Source organism: Pleuronectes platessa, chromosome 5 (assembly GCF_947347685.1).
Source record: "Pleuronectes platessa chromosome 5, fPlePla1.1, whole genome shotgun sequence".
Taxonomy (NCBI): domain Eukaryota; kingdom Metazoa; phylum Chordata; class Actinopteri; order Pleuronectiformes; family Pleuronectidae; genus Pleuronectes; species Pleuronectes platessa.
In genome coordinates, this window is record NC_070630.1 from 7,826,648 (window position 1) to 7,844,813 (window position 18,166).

General features: G+C 44.4%; 2 protein-coding genes and 1 long non-coding RNA gene across 8 annotated transcripts; 2 read left to right on the forward strand and 1 right to left on the reverse strand.

Annotated features, from left to right (window-relative positions):
• Nucleotides 1–1,213: 1,213 nt before the first annotated feature.
• wdr81 (WD repeat domain 81) lies at nt 1,214–13,607 on the forward strand. 2 transcript variants are annotated; one of them, XM_053422189.1, is made up of 12 exons: nt 1,214–1,380; nt 2,103–2,611; nt 3,303–6,832; nt 6,923–7,030; nt 7,173–7,372; nt 7,569–7,750; nt 8,002–8,167; nt 8,493–8,658; nt 8,792–9,622; nt 9,719–9,864; nt 10,039–10,221; nt 11,797–13,607. In XM_053422189.1, exons 2-12 carry the CDS (start codon nt 2,250–2,252, stop codon nt 12,121–12,123), a joined length of 6,201 nt encoding a protein of 2,066 aa, XP_053278164.1. In that variant the 5' UTR covers nt 1,214–1,380; nt 2,103–2,249; the 3' UTR covers nt 12,124–13,607. The 2 variants fall into 2 exon arrangements, with proteins under 2 accessions (XP_053278164.1, XP_053278165.1); XM_053422190.1 differs by having other exon boundaries at nt 1,218–1,373.
• Nucleotides 9,325–14,060, reverse strand: LOC128439788 (uncharacterized). Its single transcript, XR_008338443.1, has 2 exons — nt 13,642–14,060; nt 9,325–9,603 (listed from the first exon to the last, which is right to left on the reverse strand). It is a non-coding gene; the product is annotated as an uncharacterized LOC128439788 (long non-coding RNA).
• On the forward strand, nt 14,002–17,746 carry serpinf2b (serpin peptidase inhibitor, clade F (alpha-2 antiplasmin, pigment epithelium derived factor), member 2b). 5 transcript variants are annotated; one of them, XM_053422191.1, is made up of 10 exons: nt 14,003–14,300; nt 14,681–14,762; nt 14,965–15,035; nt 15,149–15,223; nt 15,347–15,626; nt 15,800–15,943; nt 16,102–16,290; nt 16,463–16,605; nt 16,716–16,920; nt 17,047–17,746. In XM_053422191.1, the coding sequence occupies exons 3-10, from the start codon at nt 14,982–14,984 to the stop codon at nt 17,397–17,399; spliced, it is 1,443 nt and encodes a 480-aa protein (XP_053278166.1). In that variant the 5' UTR covers nt 14,003–14,300; nt 14,681–14,762; nt 14,965–14,981; the 3' UTR covers nt 17,400–17,746. The 5 variants fall into 5 exon arrangements, with proteins under 5 accessions (XP_053278170.1, XP_053278166.1, XP_053278169.1 ...); XM_053422194.1 differs by having other exon boundaries at nt 14,003–14,172; XM_053422193.1 differs by lacking the exon at nt 14,003–14,300 and adding an exon at nt 14,317–14,531.
• Nucleotides 17,747–18,166: the final 420 nt, after the last annotated feature.

The window sequence follows — 18,166 nt, forward strand, 5'->3', positions numbered from 1 at the left end:
GTAAAGCTTCTTTTTTTTTGTCACCTGCAGGATTTAGAGTTTAAGTTGAACAGAAAACAGCAAAAGACAATAAAAACAGCAAGTGTGATATGAAAAGAGAAGGTTTAAAGGTTCAGTGTGTAGAATCTAGGGACATCTAGTGGTAAGGTTGCGTGTTGCAGCTGAATACCCTTCACCCCACCCTCCCCTTCCAAACACAAATCAACATAAAATGGATCATTCTGCTCAGGTAACCAGGCACTGGCCTATCTTCTTTGATTATTTGTGAAGTACAGAAGTGATTTGAGTATACTTTAATTTGATTTTTGAAAGCATGGACTGTAATCTTGTGACATTACCTGCTCTTTCCTTATTCCAGTCACCACTCTCTGTTTTACTTTTACAGCCCTGGCCCCAGCTACAATCTGCCCCAGTCCTACTAAATACTACAAACAATACTAGCAATAAATAGAAAATAATTTCTAAATATATTGAGTGAGGTGTTGCTTTGCTTAAAAATAGAAAAACATTACATAAGGACTTAAATGTGCGCTTTACTAAATTAGGAACTGTGCACAGATGTTATGTCGCGTTCCATTAAACCATGGAGGTCAGAAACCGTAAGTTGCAACTAGAACGGGCCCTCAAGTCCGAATTTCATCTCTGAAGGTCGGAGGAACCTCACCACCCTCTACTTCGAAATCCAAGATAGACCCTTTACTATTTATTATTTAACTGTCATTCAATGTGTCGTTCACGCGGTACTGTCTAATTACTGTCTGTGAATGATTCACTCCTGTGTTAGTATGTGTGAAATGCTGCGTAAAGATTAACTGTCTTTGCAAACAGTGGCTAGCAACTCGGGTTGTTTGGGTGCAAAGTCATTCCGAGGGCCGAGCATTGAGGTGCAATGGAACCTGGCATTAGTCATCAACCTGGCCCCTCTCTGTGAATTGTGCCCCCCCCCCCCCATATGGCCCCTGATGCAGAACAATCCTAGAGCCGGCCCTGTTTCCTCCGGAGCTTCCATGTTGTGGTGTCTGATTGTTGAACAAGTTGTGTGGTCCGGTGTGTCTCATGTGTCGCTGTTGCTGCAGAGGAAGCGTCGGTGCCCTGCAGCAGCATCACATGAGCTGTTGTGTTGTGTGTCACGTGAGGCGTCGCTTCAGCAACATGGCTCCGGCTCGCTCACTGCTCCTCACCTCCGCCGTGCGTGTCCGCGCCGCGTCCCTCCGCTGACACGCACCTGGAGACCCCGGGTCCCGCAGCATGTCGTCGTGTTGTGACGTTCGTGCGGTACAAAGTCAGCGATGCGTGAGACCGGCGGTGCATCGTTAGCTTGACGCTAGCTAGCTAGCTAGCTGCACAGGCTCAGCTGTCATCTGCTACAAGTGGTGAGAGGTGAATATCAAACAATGCGCGCTGTTGTTGTGTAATTACGCTGCAGCAATGTTTATATTGTGTAACCAGGGCTGTTTGATGCGTGCCATCGGTTGTTAAGTCACTATGTAGCCGCTCTCTGCTTGTTTGTGTTAGCATTAGCATCTTCGGTAAGCTAACTTTAGCCTCAAGTTACTTCCCCAATTGTCTGAGCTACTTCTTAAAGCGTTTCCTGCTCCTTTATGTAAAGTGTTGCATAAGCTGCCATTAGCTATACAACATTATCTTATTATATATACAGTATCCACAGTTTATGTGTAAGTTAACCGTTGTTGTGTCTTGGTTGTTATCTCTGACAGGCAGCTAGCAACCAAGCTAATGCTTTATGATAATAATTCAAAACCTGTAGCTACTGTTACTGGAGGAGTTCTGAACAAGACGTGAATAAAGTGAGCTGTACATTTGATGAGAATAGTTTAATTGTCCTGTGGCAAGTTTGTCAGGAAACCTGTCACCATCCGGTTGTAGATTGGATTATAGTGCAGAACAAGTTCAGTCATGTGAGATGGGCTCAACTTCAGTGTCTAGGACGAGAACAAAAACAAACACATTCATTCAACTCACATCAATCTTGCCTCCTGTGTAGAAACTAATCACATTTCCATATGACGTGGTCTTATTACAGTTAAAACATATTGTTGTTAATCTAGTTGCAAAGTTATGTCTTGCATTTAAATCCTCAGACGGGTCAGACAGAAGAAGAGTTTATCTCGACCCTTGATGACCTTGATTCCTTCCTTCATGGATGTCTGACAATCCTCATCGTGTGAGAGGGTGAGGACAACGCAGCTGATCAGTGTGTAACTCTGGACAAGCACTAGAGACTCACCATGGATTGGTTAATGGACACCGTTGAGAAAGACTTGGGGATTGACCGACGGCAGCAAGGCCCAGGCTCCCGTCCCCGGGAGCTCGTAGCCCTCGTTCCTTCGCGCTGGCTGATGGCACTGAGGGAGAAGAGGCTCATGCGCTGTGCACGCTTTGACAGCATCAGTGAGACGGAGATTTCCACATACCTTCAGTGTTCCCAGGCAAAGTTGCCTCCCGGCTGGACACGGGTTTGCATTCAGGGACTGAGGAAAAGCAAGCTCAGCTACAGATTGTCGAGAGATCCATGCGATCGACAAACGGAATTCATGTCGCAGGATTCTTACGTCAAAACCATGCAGTGTGTGTCACTACATAATGTCAGGTACGGTGTATGTTTCGATATTTTACTGTTGGCGTTTCTAAAGCTCAGACAAAGTTACAATCTCCCCTTGAAGATGATCTGTCACCTCAACGACAATTGACTAATAAGTTAAACTTTGTCAACATGAATTGCTCTTTATTCAACAATCTTAAATATAAAACTTTTTGTAGTGCATTAATATTTGATTTATTGCCAAGTTAATAGGTAGTTATATAATTGTAATAAATGTAATTATTTACTCAGTAAAGTTACTTTTCTAACAAAAATGGCAAACATTCTCTGGTTCTTCTACTGAAAATTGAAGATTCTCCGCTTTTTTTATTATTGTTATCTTTTTTTTTTATGGGCTTTGTGAACATGGGTGTTCTACGGGAAAATGTTTGTCACAATTGTACACAATTATTTGAGAAAAATGTTTTCCATTGTTAACAGATGTTTTTGTTCCTGCTGCTTTGTCATAGCACCTTGAGTATCACTGTTTGTTTTTAATTCAGTTACATCTCCACCTTCAATGGTTTCAGGATTTTTCATTCCCTTTGAACTGAGGTTTGCTTTATCATGCCCTCATAAAAACATTAGGTTCAATGAATCTAAAGTCTAATAGTGTGAGATTTGGTCAAGTTTAAAATATATAAATGATGAATAATTAATGTTGGGATTGTAATGTTTAAGCGCTCTTTTATTTTTTCAGGAATCTATGGCATGAATTTCATTCCAAACTCGTGCAGCCATATGTAGGAGCCAATGGACAAATGCACCTATCAGCTGTGGATGCAGTACGTCATGCTCTACAGAAGCTCTTCAACTGCACCTTTATTTCATCTGAGAGAGCATCACCATCACTTTCTCCAGCCAGAGAGAAAGAAAGCTTCTTGCAATCCAGTTCATCTTGCTTTTCCAAGTCCCAGTCCGACCATCTGTGTCCAAATGTTCTGCCTGCTGAGTGTCTGCTGGAGACGCCGGAGATGTTGTATGTAATCCTACCATATACTCAGTATTCTCTCCAAGATATTGTCTCCTTCAGCCCAGCCAAGCTCGCTAACAGCCATGCCAAAGTGTTGTTCATCCTCTACCAGCTAATAATCGCTCTGCAGGCATGTCATGCAGCTGGTCTGTCTTGTGGAGAGCTCTCTCTGCTGGACATAGCAGTAGATGAGCAGCTCTGCAGCCGTCTCAAGCTCAACCTCACTCATTATGAGGAACTGGGGAGGGATGGGGATGCAAACAGTAATGCTTCTGGCAGACAAGTGCCAAAAAGTGTCCTTCCAACGGACCGTGTATGTGTGAGCCGAGAGAACAAAAGACTTTGCAAAGACTGCTTTGATGGGCTCAAGACGTTGGTTCTGGATTGGGTTCACGGCCGAGTCAGTAACTTCCGCTACTTGATGGAACTGAACCGACTTGCAGGACGGCGAGAAGGAGACCCTAACTATCACCCGGTGCTGCCATGGGTGGTGGATTTTACTGTGCCATTGGGAAAATTCCGGGACCTCAGGAGGTCAAAGTTCAGGCTCAATAAGGGGGATAAACAGCTGGACTTCACATATGAGATGACCAAAGAGGCTTTGGCAGCTGCAGCAGCTAGTGGGATTGGTCTAGGCGGTGTAGGTGGGGACCTCAGTGGCTCTGGAGGTGCTGGAGGTGCTGGACAGTCTGACCACCTCCATGTACCTCATCACATATCAGATGTGCTCTCAGACATCACCTACTATGTCTACAAAGCCCGGCAGACACCCAAGTCAGTGTTATGCAGCCATGTTAGATCTCAGTGGGAGCCTAATGAATACCCAGCCAGTATGGAGCGCATGCAGAGCTGGACCCCTGATGAGTGCATTCCAGAGTTCTACACAGATCCCACCATTTTCCGCTCTATCCACCCCGACATGCCAGACCTGGATGTGCCTTCTTGGTGCAAGTCTTGTGAGGAGTTTGTCCAGGTCCACCGGCGCCTTCTGGAGAGCAGAGATGTGTCCCAGCATTTGCATCACTGGATCGACCTCACATTTGGCTTTAAGCTGTCTGGTAAAGAAGCTGTAAAAGCCAAGAATGTGTGTCTGCACCTAGTGGACAACCACACCAATCTGACTACCTATGGAGTAGTTCAACTGTTTGACCAGCCCCACCCTCCCCGCTTATCTCCCTCACAATACGCCCCAGCAGAACCTCCTCTCCTTGGCCTTGCTGCTCTTAATGTGCCTTCTCTACACATCCCTCAAATCAACGCCACTGCTGCCAGTGTTGATGGAATGGTGCCAGAGTCCACAGGGTGCGAGTCCAGTGGCTGGACCATGGTAGACAGAGATGATGAGCTTGAACAAGGTACAGAAGCTCTGGACTCATTAGCCTCCGCTGGCTCATCCGGTTCTGCATCCTGCTCTGTGCCATTGCCAAGTGTCAGCACAGCGGGTGGTAAAATGGGAGGAGAGCACACAGCACTGATTGTATCACAGTCCCCATCTTCATTCCCAGGTGATTTCCCTGCTTTACGCAGTTCCATGTCACAAAGAGGTGGGACAGGGAACAAAAAACATGGGGAGGGAAGTGTAACTGCCCCTCCAGAGGAAATCAAGATCAGCCTCCCTGAAGGCTTCAACCCATTGCAGCCTTTGGAAGAATTGGAGAAGTTGAACAATTTCCTGGTGAGGAGTCTCCACGCTGAAGTACAGCATCCTGCAGGATCGAGTGAGTGCACAAAACACTGTGTGATAGTTGAATCTCTAACCTCCCTCACACAGCTCTACCAAAGAGACATGCAGGCCCTGGGTGTTGTCATCGCTGAGATCTTTTTCTCCTTCAAACTGAGAGGACTGAAACCAGGCACTCCCCTCAGACAGCGTTTCCAAGCTGTTATGAAACTGTGCTCGGCCAGCCTCCGGGATGTGCCACTGTCTTTGCACCAGGCTCTGGACACACTGCTGCTAATAGAGAAGCACTCTGGAATAGCACATGGAGAAGAAGCAGATTGCCCACATCCACTCCTCTTCAAATATGAACCCATCTGTGGTGGTCTCCCTCCTCCAAACCCCCGCCAGTTACTGAGCTCAGTCGTCACCCCTTTTCCATTTCCCTCCTATTTTTCCGCACTTCATGTTTTTATCTTTTCCTACCACACTAAGGTGGAGTTGACAGGCAGCACTCAAGGAAGAGATGTTGTCTTTCACCTGTGGCAGCAGCTTGAGACTCTGTTACGTGGTAACATCACAGCTGAGGGTCTTGAGATTCTCTTGCCTTTCATTCTAGCCCTCATGCTTGAGGAGTCCACAGCTGTCTACGCTGCTTGGTACCTTTTTGAGCCCATCTCTAGAGTACTGGGTCCCAGAAACGCAAACAAGTATTTACTGAAGCCACTGATCAACGTATATGAAAACCCTCATTGCCTGCGAGGACGTTTCTATCTCTACACTGACTGTTTCATTCTGCAGCTGATTGTGAGGCTCGGCCTGCAGGCCTTTCTATCCAGCCTCCTTCCCCATGTGTTGCAGGTCATGACTGGCTTTGAAAGCTGCGTCTCAGGCTCTGGTGGGGAAGCGGGTAAAGGCCTGAGGACTGGCACATGTAATCTAGGAGAGGAAGAGGAAGAAGACTTTCAGTGTGGTGAGGTGCGGTCAACGTCTGGATCTGTAAGCGGGAACATGGGGGGCAGCAGTGGACCCAGTGGAGTTGGGGGAGGGCCGGACACAGGGATGGTCGACTACTCCTCTGGCATCAGTCTCAATGACCAAGTGTTCCTCTCAGAGGCGGAGGACTTTCAGAATGGGTTCTATGTTAGCAGTGAAACAGGAGTGGCTGCTGGGAAACAGCATAGTCAGAACTCTGCCAGCAAGGATCAAGACCAGGAGTCTATAAGTGTGGGGAAACTAAGTGACAAAAGCAGCACGAGTGAACTTTCACTGGGTGATGGAGACTCAATACGGGATCGAGCCAGTCTCAAATCAGCGGACAGCAGCCAGGACCTGAAGCATGCGAGTGAGGGAGAAGAGGGAGGAGAGATGGAGGAAGAGGAGGTGACCGAGACTAATGAGGGTAAAGAGGGGACATATGACCCGGCCCTCACTCTCTCTGGTTGTACAGAAGCCTCGGGAGCCACAGTTGCTACTCTGGAGGGTGAGTTTATTAATGGAATGGCACTGGAAGAGACAGAGAAAGGCATTGTGGGAGAGCAGGAGGACGACCAAGATCCAGCCGAAAACTCTGAGGAGAAGGAGCAAAAGATTCTTCTAGGTGAGTTAATGATGGATGTTAATGTAAAACATGTGTTTATCAAATGATAAACCTATCATTTTAATGTTTTAAACATGTTTCCACAAACAGACACAATCTGCAAAACGGTTCGATGGCTCTCAGCGAAGCTCGGACCAACGGTGACGTCTCGATACGTAGCCAGAAATTTGCTGCGATTGCTCACCAACTGTTACATCGGTATGTAAATTCACAACATTAAGGTCTCATCTCTCAATTGTCACTCTAACCCTAGCACTAATTCTGGAGTTTTGCAATGACCAACCAGTGTTAACTGAACCTGCTTTCAATTTCTTTTTCTTCTCATGTTCTCTGCCTGTAGGTCTTGAGAACCACCAGTTCGTGGCCCCTGCATCCGAGGAGAGCGATCTGGACAGTGTAGGAATGGGCAGCGTGTATGAGAAGAAACCTGTGGTCGGTGATCAGACAGCAGGACCTGTTTTAGACTGTCTTATCTACATAGCTCAACTCTATGGCGAGCCTGTACTGACCTATCAGTACCTGCCTTATATAGGATATCTGGTAAGAGGAGAAAAATCATACATAAAAGATAATGTACACTTGCTTATGCCACCATGACCCCTCTACCAGTCCCACCCTCTCCTATTTTGCCCTAATAAGCTAGTTTGCTTCTTCATGGGGAAACATTTAATTCTTCTTTCTGCAATATTACTCATTAAATGCTTTTTTTAATCTTAACAATCTGCTTGTTTTCCAGGTGTCTCCTCCATCTTCGCAGCGTCTTAACACTCGTAAGGAAGCAAGTCTGCTGGGAGCTGTTGCACTAACACAGAAGATCATTGTCTTTCTCTCTGATACCACTCTGATGGACATGCTCATGAAGATCAATCAGGATGTGCTTCTGCCACTGCTGGAGCTGCTCACCACCCCCACTATGGGGTAAATAGCTAAACATATCTCTATACACATTCACACATGTATTATGTGGCAACACAAATGATGTGGATAATTCAAACATGACCTGTCAAATGTCAGCGCTATGTTAAAATGTTTTCTTTCATATTTGTCATACACTTTGAACTGTTCATCAAATTTGAAGTGCTTGTTTGTGTCAAAACTAATCATAAAAGGAGCTTCAATATGTCTGTTGTTCATCCTGTGCCTGGTTGTTTCCATTGTGCTGTTCACAGGTTCCCCAGCGGGGTGCAGACACGCACTGCCGTCTGTCTCAAGACGCTCAGCCTCATGGCTCTGATCTGTCTGCGCATTGGGAGGGAAATGGTGCAACAGCACATGGCTGACACTCTGCGTCGCTTCTTCGCAGTTTTCTCTCTGCTGCGTTGTCTGCAGCCCCAGGTACACACACACACACACACACACACACACACACACACCCCCGCCCCACAGGCACACAATTCCTAGGAACTGACTGATAATGTCACATGATAAGTTTATTTCTAGAATACTTTCAGTAAGCAGATCTATCACAGAGAGCTTTATGTGAAAAATGTGCACAAAGGGGGATTTAAATATGCATAAATATAAAAAGAGCAGAGGGAAACAAAAGAGGATAAAAATTGTCTGACAGACAAATAGAGAAAAACTATGGCAGGATGGTTGTTCTTGTTGCCTCAGATTATTTAGTTTTTAATAATTTTTACTTGCATCCTTTATGCTGTAGCTGGACAGCGCCCCTCGAAGGATTGTGGGAGAAGTCACGGTGGTGGATGTTTGTACACCTGAAGAGTCCACCGTGACATATGAGTTGGGGGTCTTGGAAGAGCTGCAGACTGTATTTAATCCTGAGATGGCCCACGCCTCCTACATCCCCTTCTACTGTCTCATAGGTTGGAAATGCTTCATCTTTTGTCAAATACAAAATACCCCGTCCAGCAGGAAGACGGCATTGAACTGTGATCAATTCATATATACATCTAAACTTCAAAGTAATAAATCAGTGTTTTATTGTTATTTCTGTAGGTGACATGGCAATTCGTAAACTGGTTCCCAACCACGAGCTGGTCTGGCAGTTGGCTCAGTCTTACCATCAGAGTGTGAGCCAGGGGACTCCAGAGACGATCCCCACAGCAATGTCCAGAGCGGAGCTGCCTCCATCCTCCATGGGGCTTTCTACGGGTTTCGGCAGGCGGGTCGGGTCCAGCCCCTTTCCTGCACCCTCAAGTAGCTCCACCCCGCTGGGAGACTCCATCCCTGAGTCGGGAACGTTTGGGAGCCACCTGGTCGGAAACCGCATCCAAGTGCCCCGAGACGCTGAGTATGGAGGTAGTCCCAACCTGGGCCTGGCCAACTCTTGGGGACGCAGCAGCCATACCACTCCGATTACCACCACTTCCTCCACTTTCACCACTCCATCTGTGACATCAGCTCCCTTTTCCAATGTCTGGGCGACAGGCTCCAGCCTGGAGGAAAGTGCCCTGAAGCAAGAGCTCCCCCGCAGTGGCCGCTCCCTGCAGGGCAACTGGCTGGCCTACTGGCAGTATGAGATCGGTCTCAACGTACAGGATCCACATTTCCACTTCCACCAGATCAGACTGCAGAGCTTCCTGGGTCACTCGGGCACCACCAAGTGTTTGGCACCGCTGGCAGGAGAGGATTACTTTCTTTCTGGTAGTAAAGACAAGACTGTGAAGCTTTGGCCTCTTTATAACCATGGTGATGGGACACAGGAAGTGGAGCCTAGGCTAACGTACAGCGACCATCGAAAGTCCGTCTTCTATGTTGGACAGCTCGAGTCTTCTCAGGAGGTAGTCAGCTGTGATGGCACAGTGCACCTGTGGGACCAGTATACAGGTACGGAATATTGAGCACAGTGCATGACAGCTCCCGAATAGAAATGTTCATCTGGAGTTTATCATTTTCTATGTAACTGAATTTGTTTGTCCTTAGGCAAGCAGATCCGCTCATATGAAGCTGTGGACGGAAAGAATCCCATTACAGCTGTCACCACGATGCCAGCTCCACACTGCAGTGTTGTGTTTGGGAGTGCGGATTCTGTTCTCCGCTTCATTGATCCACGCAAACCAGGATTGCAGGTAGCAATTTCCCTTAGCAAGCTCATTCTGTCGAGATCTGTGCTATTCAATATCTAGGAATTATTAGAGTATAGAATATAAGTGTTTACAAAAACAGTTGCACTTTGTTTTACTCTTCTCCACTAAAGACTTATTTCAGTCTTGACAGTGACAAATCTTTCCCTGTTTCCCCAGCATGAATTTCGTCTGGCATACAGCAATTTGAGTGCTGGGCTCATCCGCTACCTGGCAGTGAGCCCTTCAGGGCGCACAGTGGCTGCAGGTTTCTCATCTGGCTTCATTGTTCTGCTAGACGCGCGCACCGGGCTGATTCTGAAGGGCTGGCCAGCTCATGAGGGAGATATTCTCCAAATGAGGGTACGTTTGGAGCCTGTGTGCAGTCAGAGGCAGGATGTAACGTATTCGTTCTGCTGCGGACATCACAAATGTTTTTGTTTACATGACATCGACACCTGCTTCGGACTTATCACCATAAGTCTCTTGACATTTCATCTGTTTCTTCTATGTGTATATCTTCACTTTTTCATCCAACATATTTGTAATCTTTTTGATCTTTTTTTGGTTATCGTTATTAACACACCCACTCGCTCGCAATGAATCCCATGGAGGATCTCCTGCTGTGTTCCCACATTTATACTAGGGGGCCAGATGGAGAAAGCCACAGGAGGTTCTCACTCTGACATTTATGGTCATGCATACAGCCCATCCGGAGGATGTTCAATAAACAGAAATAGTTATCTGAAAACGTATTTTACATTATGTAAACACTGTTTATGTTCTAAAACTGGGGAAGTAAACATTAGTTTCAGCAGAATTCCTGTATGTATAAATAAGGTGTTTAAGACTAGTAAATAGTGTAAGAAATGCTTTAGGCTTTTAATTTATTTAAAATGCAGTAAAAAACAGGGGAAGGAACTCGCAAAAACATGAATGAAGAAAAGATGACTAAGAAAAGATAGTATAATTGTTTGTAACATTTTTAATTGACTTTTTTTGTATATTTGAACAAATTAAAGCCACATCAAAGACTTCACTAACAAAGTTTTAGTTTGCTAAAATGTTTTTTTTTTTCAATACGAAAGCACAATCAGACTTTCTGGTAAACAATCTCAGCCCACGCAGTGAACATTAGTCCGGTACACTCTGTTGACTCTCTTTATCTGACTAACCCACAATATATGTGAATAACTCATTTTTGACTGCATAGATTATTTATTTATAAAACCTGTTTTGAATGCACATTGAGAAAGTTTTCTCCAGCACTGAGCAAAAGATGCAACACCTGGTCCACATCACATCGTCAAGCTCGAAGGTGTTTCAATCAAGTTGCTTTTGACATCCCCCAGAGGTAGTGATACAGAGAGGGTGAAAGTTGTACCCGGCAAATCTGTTGTCAACAGAACGCAAGGATGAGCAAACTTTATTTAACCCCAATTTAGGTCAAGGATTGTGTCTCTAGTTTTAAAGGCACAAGTTTAGGCAAACATGGACCCAAGTTACTCATTAGAAAGCTCATGGGGGTTCTCATATGCACGTTCATATTACTCAGACTTCCCCTCACGTCTGACGCATATCAACCAGTGGCTGTTGTCATAAAGCTGGGAAATGAATTTGGACACACTGCTTATCAGATGTTTTGATATTTTCATCAAATCTAAAGCTACGTTCAATAGAAGGCCAGTCAGTCAGTAACTGTTGACAATACAAGTGAGGAATGAAAAGAAGCGACTAAAACCGTCTGCAGCTGCTGGTCTTTTAAACAATTTGTTTAGTTCAAGTTTTTCTTATATTCTGTAATTTCAGCATATCTTCGAGGAGATATCTTAGTTGCATTGCTTAGCAATTTGATATTATTCCTAAAAGTTTGAAAAATAATTTAGCCAAAATTGGATTCGGCAGTCGGTGACTTTGTCTCTTGTTGTTTCTTTTCAGGTTGCTGAGGGAAACTTGGTCATCACTTCCTCCACCGACTACACACTGACTGTGTGGAAAGATCTGGAAAACAAGCCTATTCGCCAGTACAAGTCACAGTCTGACCCTATCCATGCCTTTGACCTTTACGGTTCAGAGATCGTAACCGGAACTGTGGCTAACAAGATCGGGGTGTACTGCATGGCCGACATCTCCTTGAGTCCCGTCAGCAGCACAAAGCTGAGCTCGGAGAACTTCCGTGGAACTCTGACCAGCCTGGCCATCCTGCCCACCAAGAGGCTTCTGCTGCTGGGCTCTGAGAATGGCGCCATTCGCTTATTAGCTTAAATCAGTAGTTCCCAGCTACACTTAACACTTGTACTGCTGACCTTTAAAGCTAATTTACAAAGACAGCAGGTCTCAGAAGTCGCTCTGTCCCTTCTCCTGTGCTGGAGGTCAGTTGTAACGATAAGGATGGATGTCACATTCTCTAAATAGCTCTTTGAACAAAGCAGCACCAGTGGTGGCGTTTCTATAAGCTTCACTTCTACTGAAACTCGCCTCCCTGGCTGTTGGCACTGCATTTAATGGTCACACCATTGACATTGATCATGTACAGATAACCCATGATTTTTTAACAAGCCCGTAGATGTATGAAACGTATATAATGGGAAACTCTTGACAAGGTCAATTCTTCTTTTGACTCGGTCGACTATTCTGTTCAAAGGAATGAATCAGAAGCTCAGGAAGGTGGAACCAAACCTGGTTCTTATATAGTGTTTACACTTTCCAAATAGATGCATAACAACACCAAAAATACATCGACCTCGCTTTTCATTTCCCTTGACGTCAGAATACATGCGTATCCAATTGCACTGATTAAACTATGCAGTATTTGTGAATCAAGTCATTCTTGTGTGTGTCAGCGTTTCTCCATTTCCCATGAGAGTTGTTTCAGAGTAGGTTGTTTGTGCGCTTGCTGTTTCCACGGCGTCGTCGCAGAGTGGAGACACTTCAGCTGTTGTCACTCACTAAAGTCAGTTACCAACGCACAGCCTTTATACTACTGCACATGTATGGCCTGAATTGTAACATTTAGATTCTCACTCAGATTTTAAAGAATGAATGTTTTTATCCACTAATGAATTACTTGAAGTTGCTTTAGAATTTTCTAAACCGTGTTTAGGGGTGTTTTGATTTAGCAGTTAGCACCAGTAGCACCATTAGACCGAGAGGGAATCTCGGCAGATGCCACTTGGACGCCAGTTTGTAGACTCACAACTTTCTATCTTCTCACTGCAACAGCTGACATAGTCGATGCCAAGTTAAACAGTTTGTATTTTAACATTTATATGTAGCTGCACATGAACTTGTTGAGAAAAGTTATTCATCGATTAAAAAATGTGGTTCAATTTGCTACTTGTAATACAAATTAATGTACAGTGGAGATTCATGTTCCTTAAACAAAGCACAGTTTTCATACAACCCATAATGAATCTACACAGGATTTCCAAGCCCAGTATTATCCAACAATCCAAGCTTTGCTATTTGTATGATTTCCCCACTGTTATGTTGTAAAACACATTCTGCCTACTTTTCAAATGATTTGCCCAAAGTCCAAAATGCTTTGACAAGCGTACTCCACTTTTTGATATTTTGTGTTTTTTGTAAACCTGGAGTGAAAAGCTCAATCGTAAAACAATCAATCTGATTTTAAAAATGAAGTTTGTAGTCGCACGAACAATGTTGTTACAACAGATCCAGGACCTCTGTGAACATTTTAGGAGAAATGCTTATTTATTAACTGGTTTAATAAAAAATACTACCATGTTGTTCTGTGCTGCAATTGTTTTGTGTGTGATTCACCTGGATTCATCGAGACTCCCTCTCTATCCAACCTTCACTGAGTCACTGGAGTTCACATTGGTCAAAGTCCACTCCTGTGTTTGCAGATGGCTGTCATGTGATGTGGAAGCTCTCTCTGTAGAAATTAGATAAAATCCGCTGAATATCTTTCTCTTCTTCTTTATCCGGTTAATCCTCTTCAGACTTTCTTTTATCGGAAAGTACAAACACATCTTTAGAACAAGCAGTACTGTGTTTTTCAGTTTAATGGTTGGTATCTCAGAACCTGGTGTTTCTGGGAAATGTGGGCTTGTGCTTTGTGTCCTCTGATTCTCCCGAACACTGAAGTCATCAAATACTGTTTGTTTTCCCCCCACACAGTTTGGATAAGCACGCTTTAATCTGTCAACACATTTAGTTGTGTCAGGAATTAATCAGCAGCCCAGTGAAATGCAAAACAGCTGAGTGTGTCAGGCTCCCATATTTAACCTCGAAGAGTCTCAGCAGCTGCATTAACAAACAAATAGTGGCTTATACGAGGCCCCAATCAATGTAAGTTGATATTTAACTATTTGCTGTGCAAATGCCAATCTTTGACTCGGAGGAATTCTGCTATCCACGGTCACTTAGTCGCTCCTTTTTTGGACCAGGCAGCAAGTTTTTTTCTATTTAAATTCAAGGTAAGATCAAATATATTTGAAAACTCTTTTAGGACATTATTGTACGTTTGAGTGATGTGAAGTTTGGGTAAAACATTGGAGGTTGTGCTCAGTTATTCATGGTTTTTCACGTTTGTGTGAAGTCTGCCAAAGGGGCTCGGGTGCTTTATGAGTTATTTCTTTGAGATCTGTTCTTTTGAATAATGCTGGTGTTTAAATTCACCGAGACAAATGGATTTTCTGCCCCATGAGGTGAATATTTAAATACATCGTTTTTATTAAACAATAAATCTGAGACATTAGGATGTGGTGTAGGACTGCCTGTGTGACTACACACACTTTGCAGTTTAACCGTGATATTCTTGGTGCCTGGTCTAAAACAAGCATATTTTATGTTATAGGCACATCTCCAGTTATTCTTGGCTGCTCTAAAAGAGGGTGAATAATTAAGGAGAAAGTTTAATACCCGCAGATAATATAAAGGTGAGACTGTCGTGTTTTTATGACAGGATTTTTGTTTGTTTTTTACTGATTTGTAACTAAAACTGGAGGAATGAAAACATGCACTTCAGAGAGATGTTGATTTATTTCACAATCTACCGAAGCTTTCTCAACAAGTGCAGTGTATTTATTGCTCCATAAAAGTGACAGACATTTTTCAGCCAACATCATTCTTCTTTTCCAGTTTTACGTTGTAAGGACATGGACCTCCGTCTGACACTCCTGTTGATCTATGTCTGCAGCCAAGGAGTCACTGTAAGGCACTGAAACAACTCATAAATTAAGATCATAGCCTGAAGATTACAATATAATATTTTTTCTGATTTTATAGGTTGCATAAATTATTTTGTGTTCTTTCTACTCGACAGAGAAACGAGGCGACCGAAGATGTGTCAATCCCCCTGGTGCCTCTGATTCCTTTACTGCCAAGTCAGCCTATAGAGGTGAGAGGCACTCTGGAAAACTTTGTGAAACGCTCACTGTCCCAGCTACGTACTGCTCCTCTGACTTCACTGTTTGGATAACGTGTCCTTGTGCTGAAAATTCTCTCCTGTTTCTGTCTGCAGAGCGTAGATAATGAAAGCACAGCGCAACCAGAAAGTGCAGATACCACTAAAGCAACAGTAGTGGCAACAACTAGTTCGCCCAACACGGACTCGTCGGAAGAAATGCCAGAAGAGGGCTGTCAGACCATCGCCCGGAGCCCAGAGTCGAGGCAGGCCATGGCTGCCTCCATTCAGAGACTGGGTCTGCAGCTGCTGCAGAACCTGCAGACGACGCCAGAGCAGCCCAATCTCATCATATCTCCTTTCAGCATATCACTAGCCCTGTCCCAGCTGGCGTTAGGTGTGCATGTCCCTCTGTAGCTTGTACATGACACATTGTCCCCCGAGCAGCTCGTGTGCTACACACACTGCATGTAATTACCATCGTTTGATAAATCGTGTCAGCAACTTGCCCCGGTTTATGGTCGCCTGGAGACTGCTCTCATCCAATTATTGTGCCCCTCTTCTGTACAGGTGCAGTAAATAGCACAGAGGAGCTGCTGATGCATCATCTCCACAACAACACTCTCGCCTGCTTCCACCACTCTATGCACTACGTCTTGGAGCAGCTCAGAAACAGCGACCTGCAAATTGCAACACGCATCTTCCTGCGCCAAGGTCACTCCCTAAAAGAACAAAAATGTTTTTAACTGTGCTAAAAGTCGAGGCTACACAGCTCCGGCTTGCAGAAACTCTCGTTTTTTGTTAAGTGTTGACCTAAAGAGCAGGTTCAAGAGAAACGGAGTGTGAGAAAGTGTGTTTGTTGTGTGTTTTAGGGTTTGAGCCAAAGCAAGACTTCGTGAACGAGTCCAAGCGGTTATACGACTCGGATCCAGCTGTGTTGCCGAGCCTGGAGCAGATCAATGAGTGGGTGGAGATGGCAACACAAGGAAAGATGACTGACTTCCTGTCTGCTCTACCACCCAATGTGCTCCTCATGCTGATCAACGCTGTCCATTTCAAAGGTGAAGAAGAAGAGAAGAGCAATGTCTTCACAGCCACAGAATACATTTAGCTGAGAGTCCCAAAGAGAACAATCAATGAAATGACCTGTGCTTGCTAATTGTCTTTTGTCCTAATCTACTGGATGTTTGAGGTACTTTTCTGATGAAAGCTAAGACCCTATGTTTCCTACAGGTGAATGGAAAGCTCGATTTGACCCGCGCTTCACCTCCAGAGGCGTCTTCTACCTTGACGAGAAGCGCATGGTTGACGTGGAAGTGATGGAGGATGCCAAACACCCTCTGAGTCATTTTATTGATAACGATCTGGACGCTCAGGTGAAACATAAACACATATTCATAAAGGTTTCCTCGATGTTCTCAAAGATGCAGTTTAGAAATAAAATGTCGAACCCTGACGGAGCGGCATTTCCTCTCTCCCTCCGCAGGTGGCGAGCTTCCCGTTCCAGAAGTCCATGAGCCTGTTGGTGGTCATGCCTTTTTCCGGCCACGTAAACGTGTCTTCTCTTAGTCCAAAACTCAATATCTCGAGCCTGTATGAGCGTCTGCCGAAGGAGAAGGCGGTTCAAGTTAAAGTCCCGAAATTCAAACTGGACTATGGTCAAGACCTACAGGAGGTTTTCACCAAACTTGGTAGGACATGTTTATTTTTGGGTAACTTCACAGATCAGAATGTTGTTGTTCAGTAAAGCTTCTGGAGACTGAATATACACATATATTACATCCCCTGAGCTGAGCCTGTGCTTTCTCCTCTGCTAGGCCTGGGAGAGCTGTTCTCCAATCCCAACTTGTCTGACATGGCGGACGGCCCCCTGCTGGTGTCCAGCATCATTCACAAGTCAAGCATGGAGATAAACGAGGAGGGTGCAGAGGCTGCTGCAGCCACCGCCGTGGTCATCTCCCGGGCGTCCATCCCCGTTTTCCACCTCACCCAACCCTTCTTCTTTGCCATCATGGACGATAAGACTCAAGTGCCGATCTTCATGGGCACCATCAACAACCCCAACCCCGGAGCTCCTGTCCTGCAGAGAGGAGAAGCTGGAAACACGGATAAAGTGGGATACCCAATAGATAAGAATCACGATGGCTCACTCGGAGGCCCACCTAAGTAGGGACTGATGACCTGCCCCGGTGTCACAGTGAAACTCAGACCAAGACCTTCACGATGGTACAGATTAAATGTACAGTACAATATCACAAGTCTTCCCTTCGATCGGCAAATATTCCTATAAAAATATATAATTTTCCTGGATTAGATGACATGTCTGGGTTCAGAGACTAAAGAAATGGTTTATACCCAGAGTAAATTCTCTACTAGTCTTTTATTTGATATCTTACATTTCCCATGGTGTCAGCTTGTGAGTACAAAATGAGAAGTGTTACAGCATCAGTATGCATGCAGCCGACTTTTAAAATGTGTAATGTAATGGCATAATAAACTGAATTGATCTGGATGACACAGACGCTTATGAGTTTTACTGTGAACTATCTTTAATGGAAAATAGAGGGGTTGTACTTGAGTAGACAGGATAACATGTGTAATTCAACTGGGCAAAGTGGGAAATAAGATAACTTTGGTGAACTGTAGAGAACAGGTAAATTCTTACATGGGTATTTCCAGCTCAAAGCCAGTAATCTGTGGTTGTACATAATATAATTGTATTTATAAAATCATGTAATGATGTCAGTGTTTTAATTCTTTAAAATATATCATAACATTTTCACAGTCAAGTTTCCAACTGAGCTTAGCATGTGTTCAAATGTGTGTATTAATTAAATTGAAGCATCCACTTTACCATAAGTGGAAATGCATTGATTTAAGGAATACATATGTACTCTTACATATGGATAGATACAAACTTAAATAGATGAATAACAG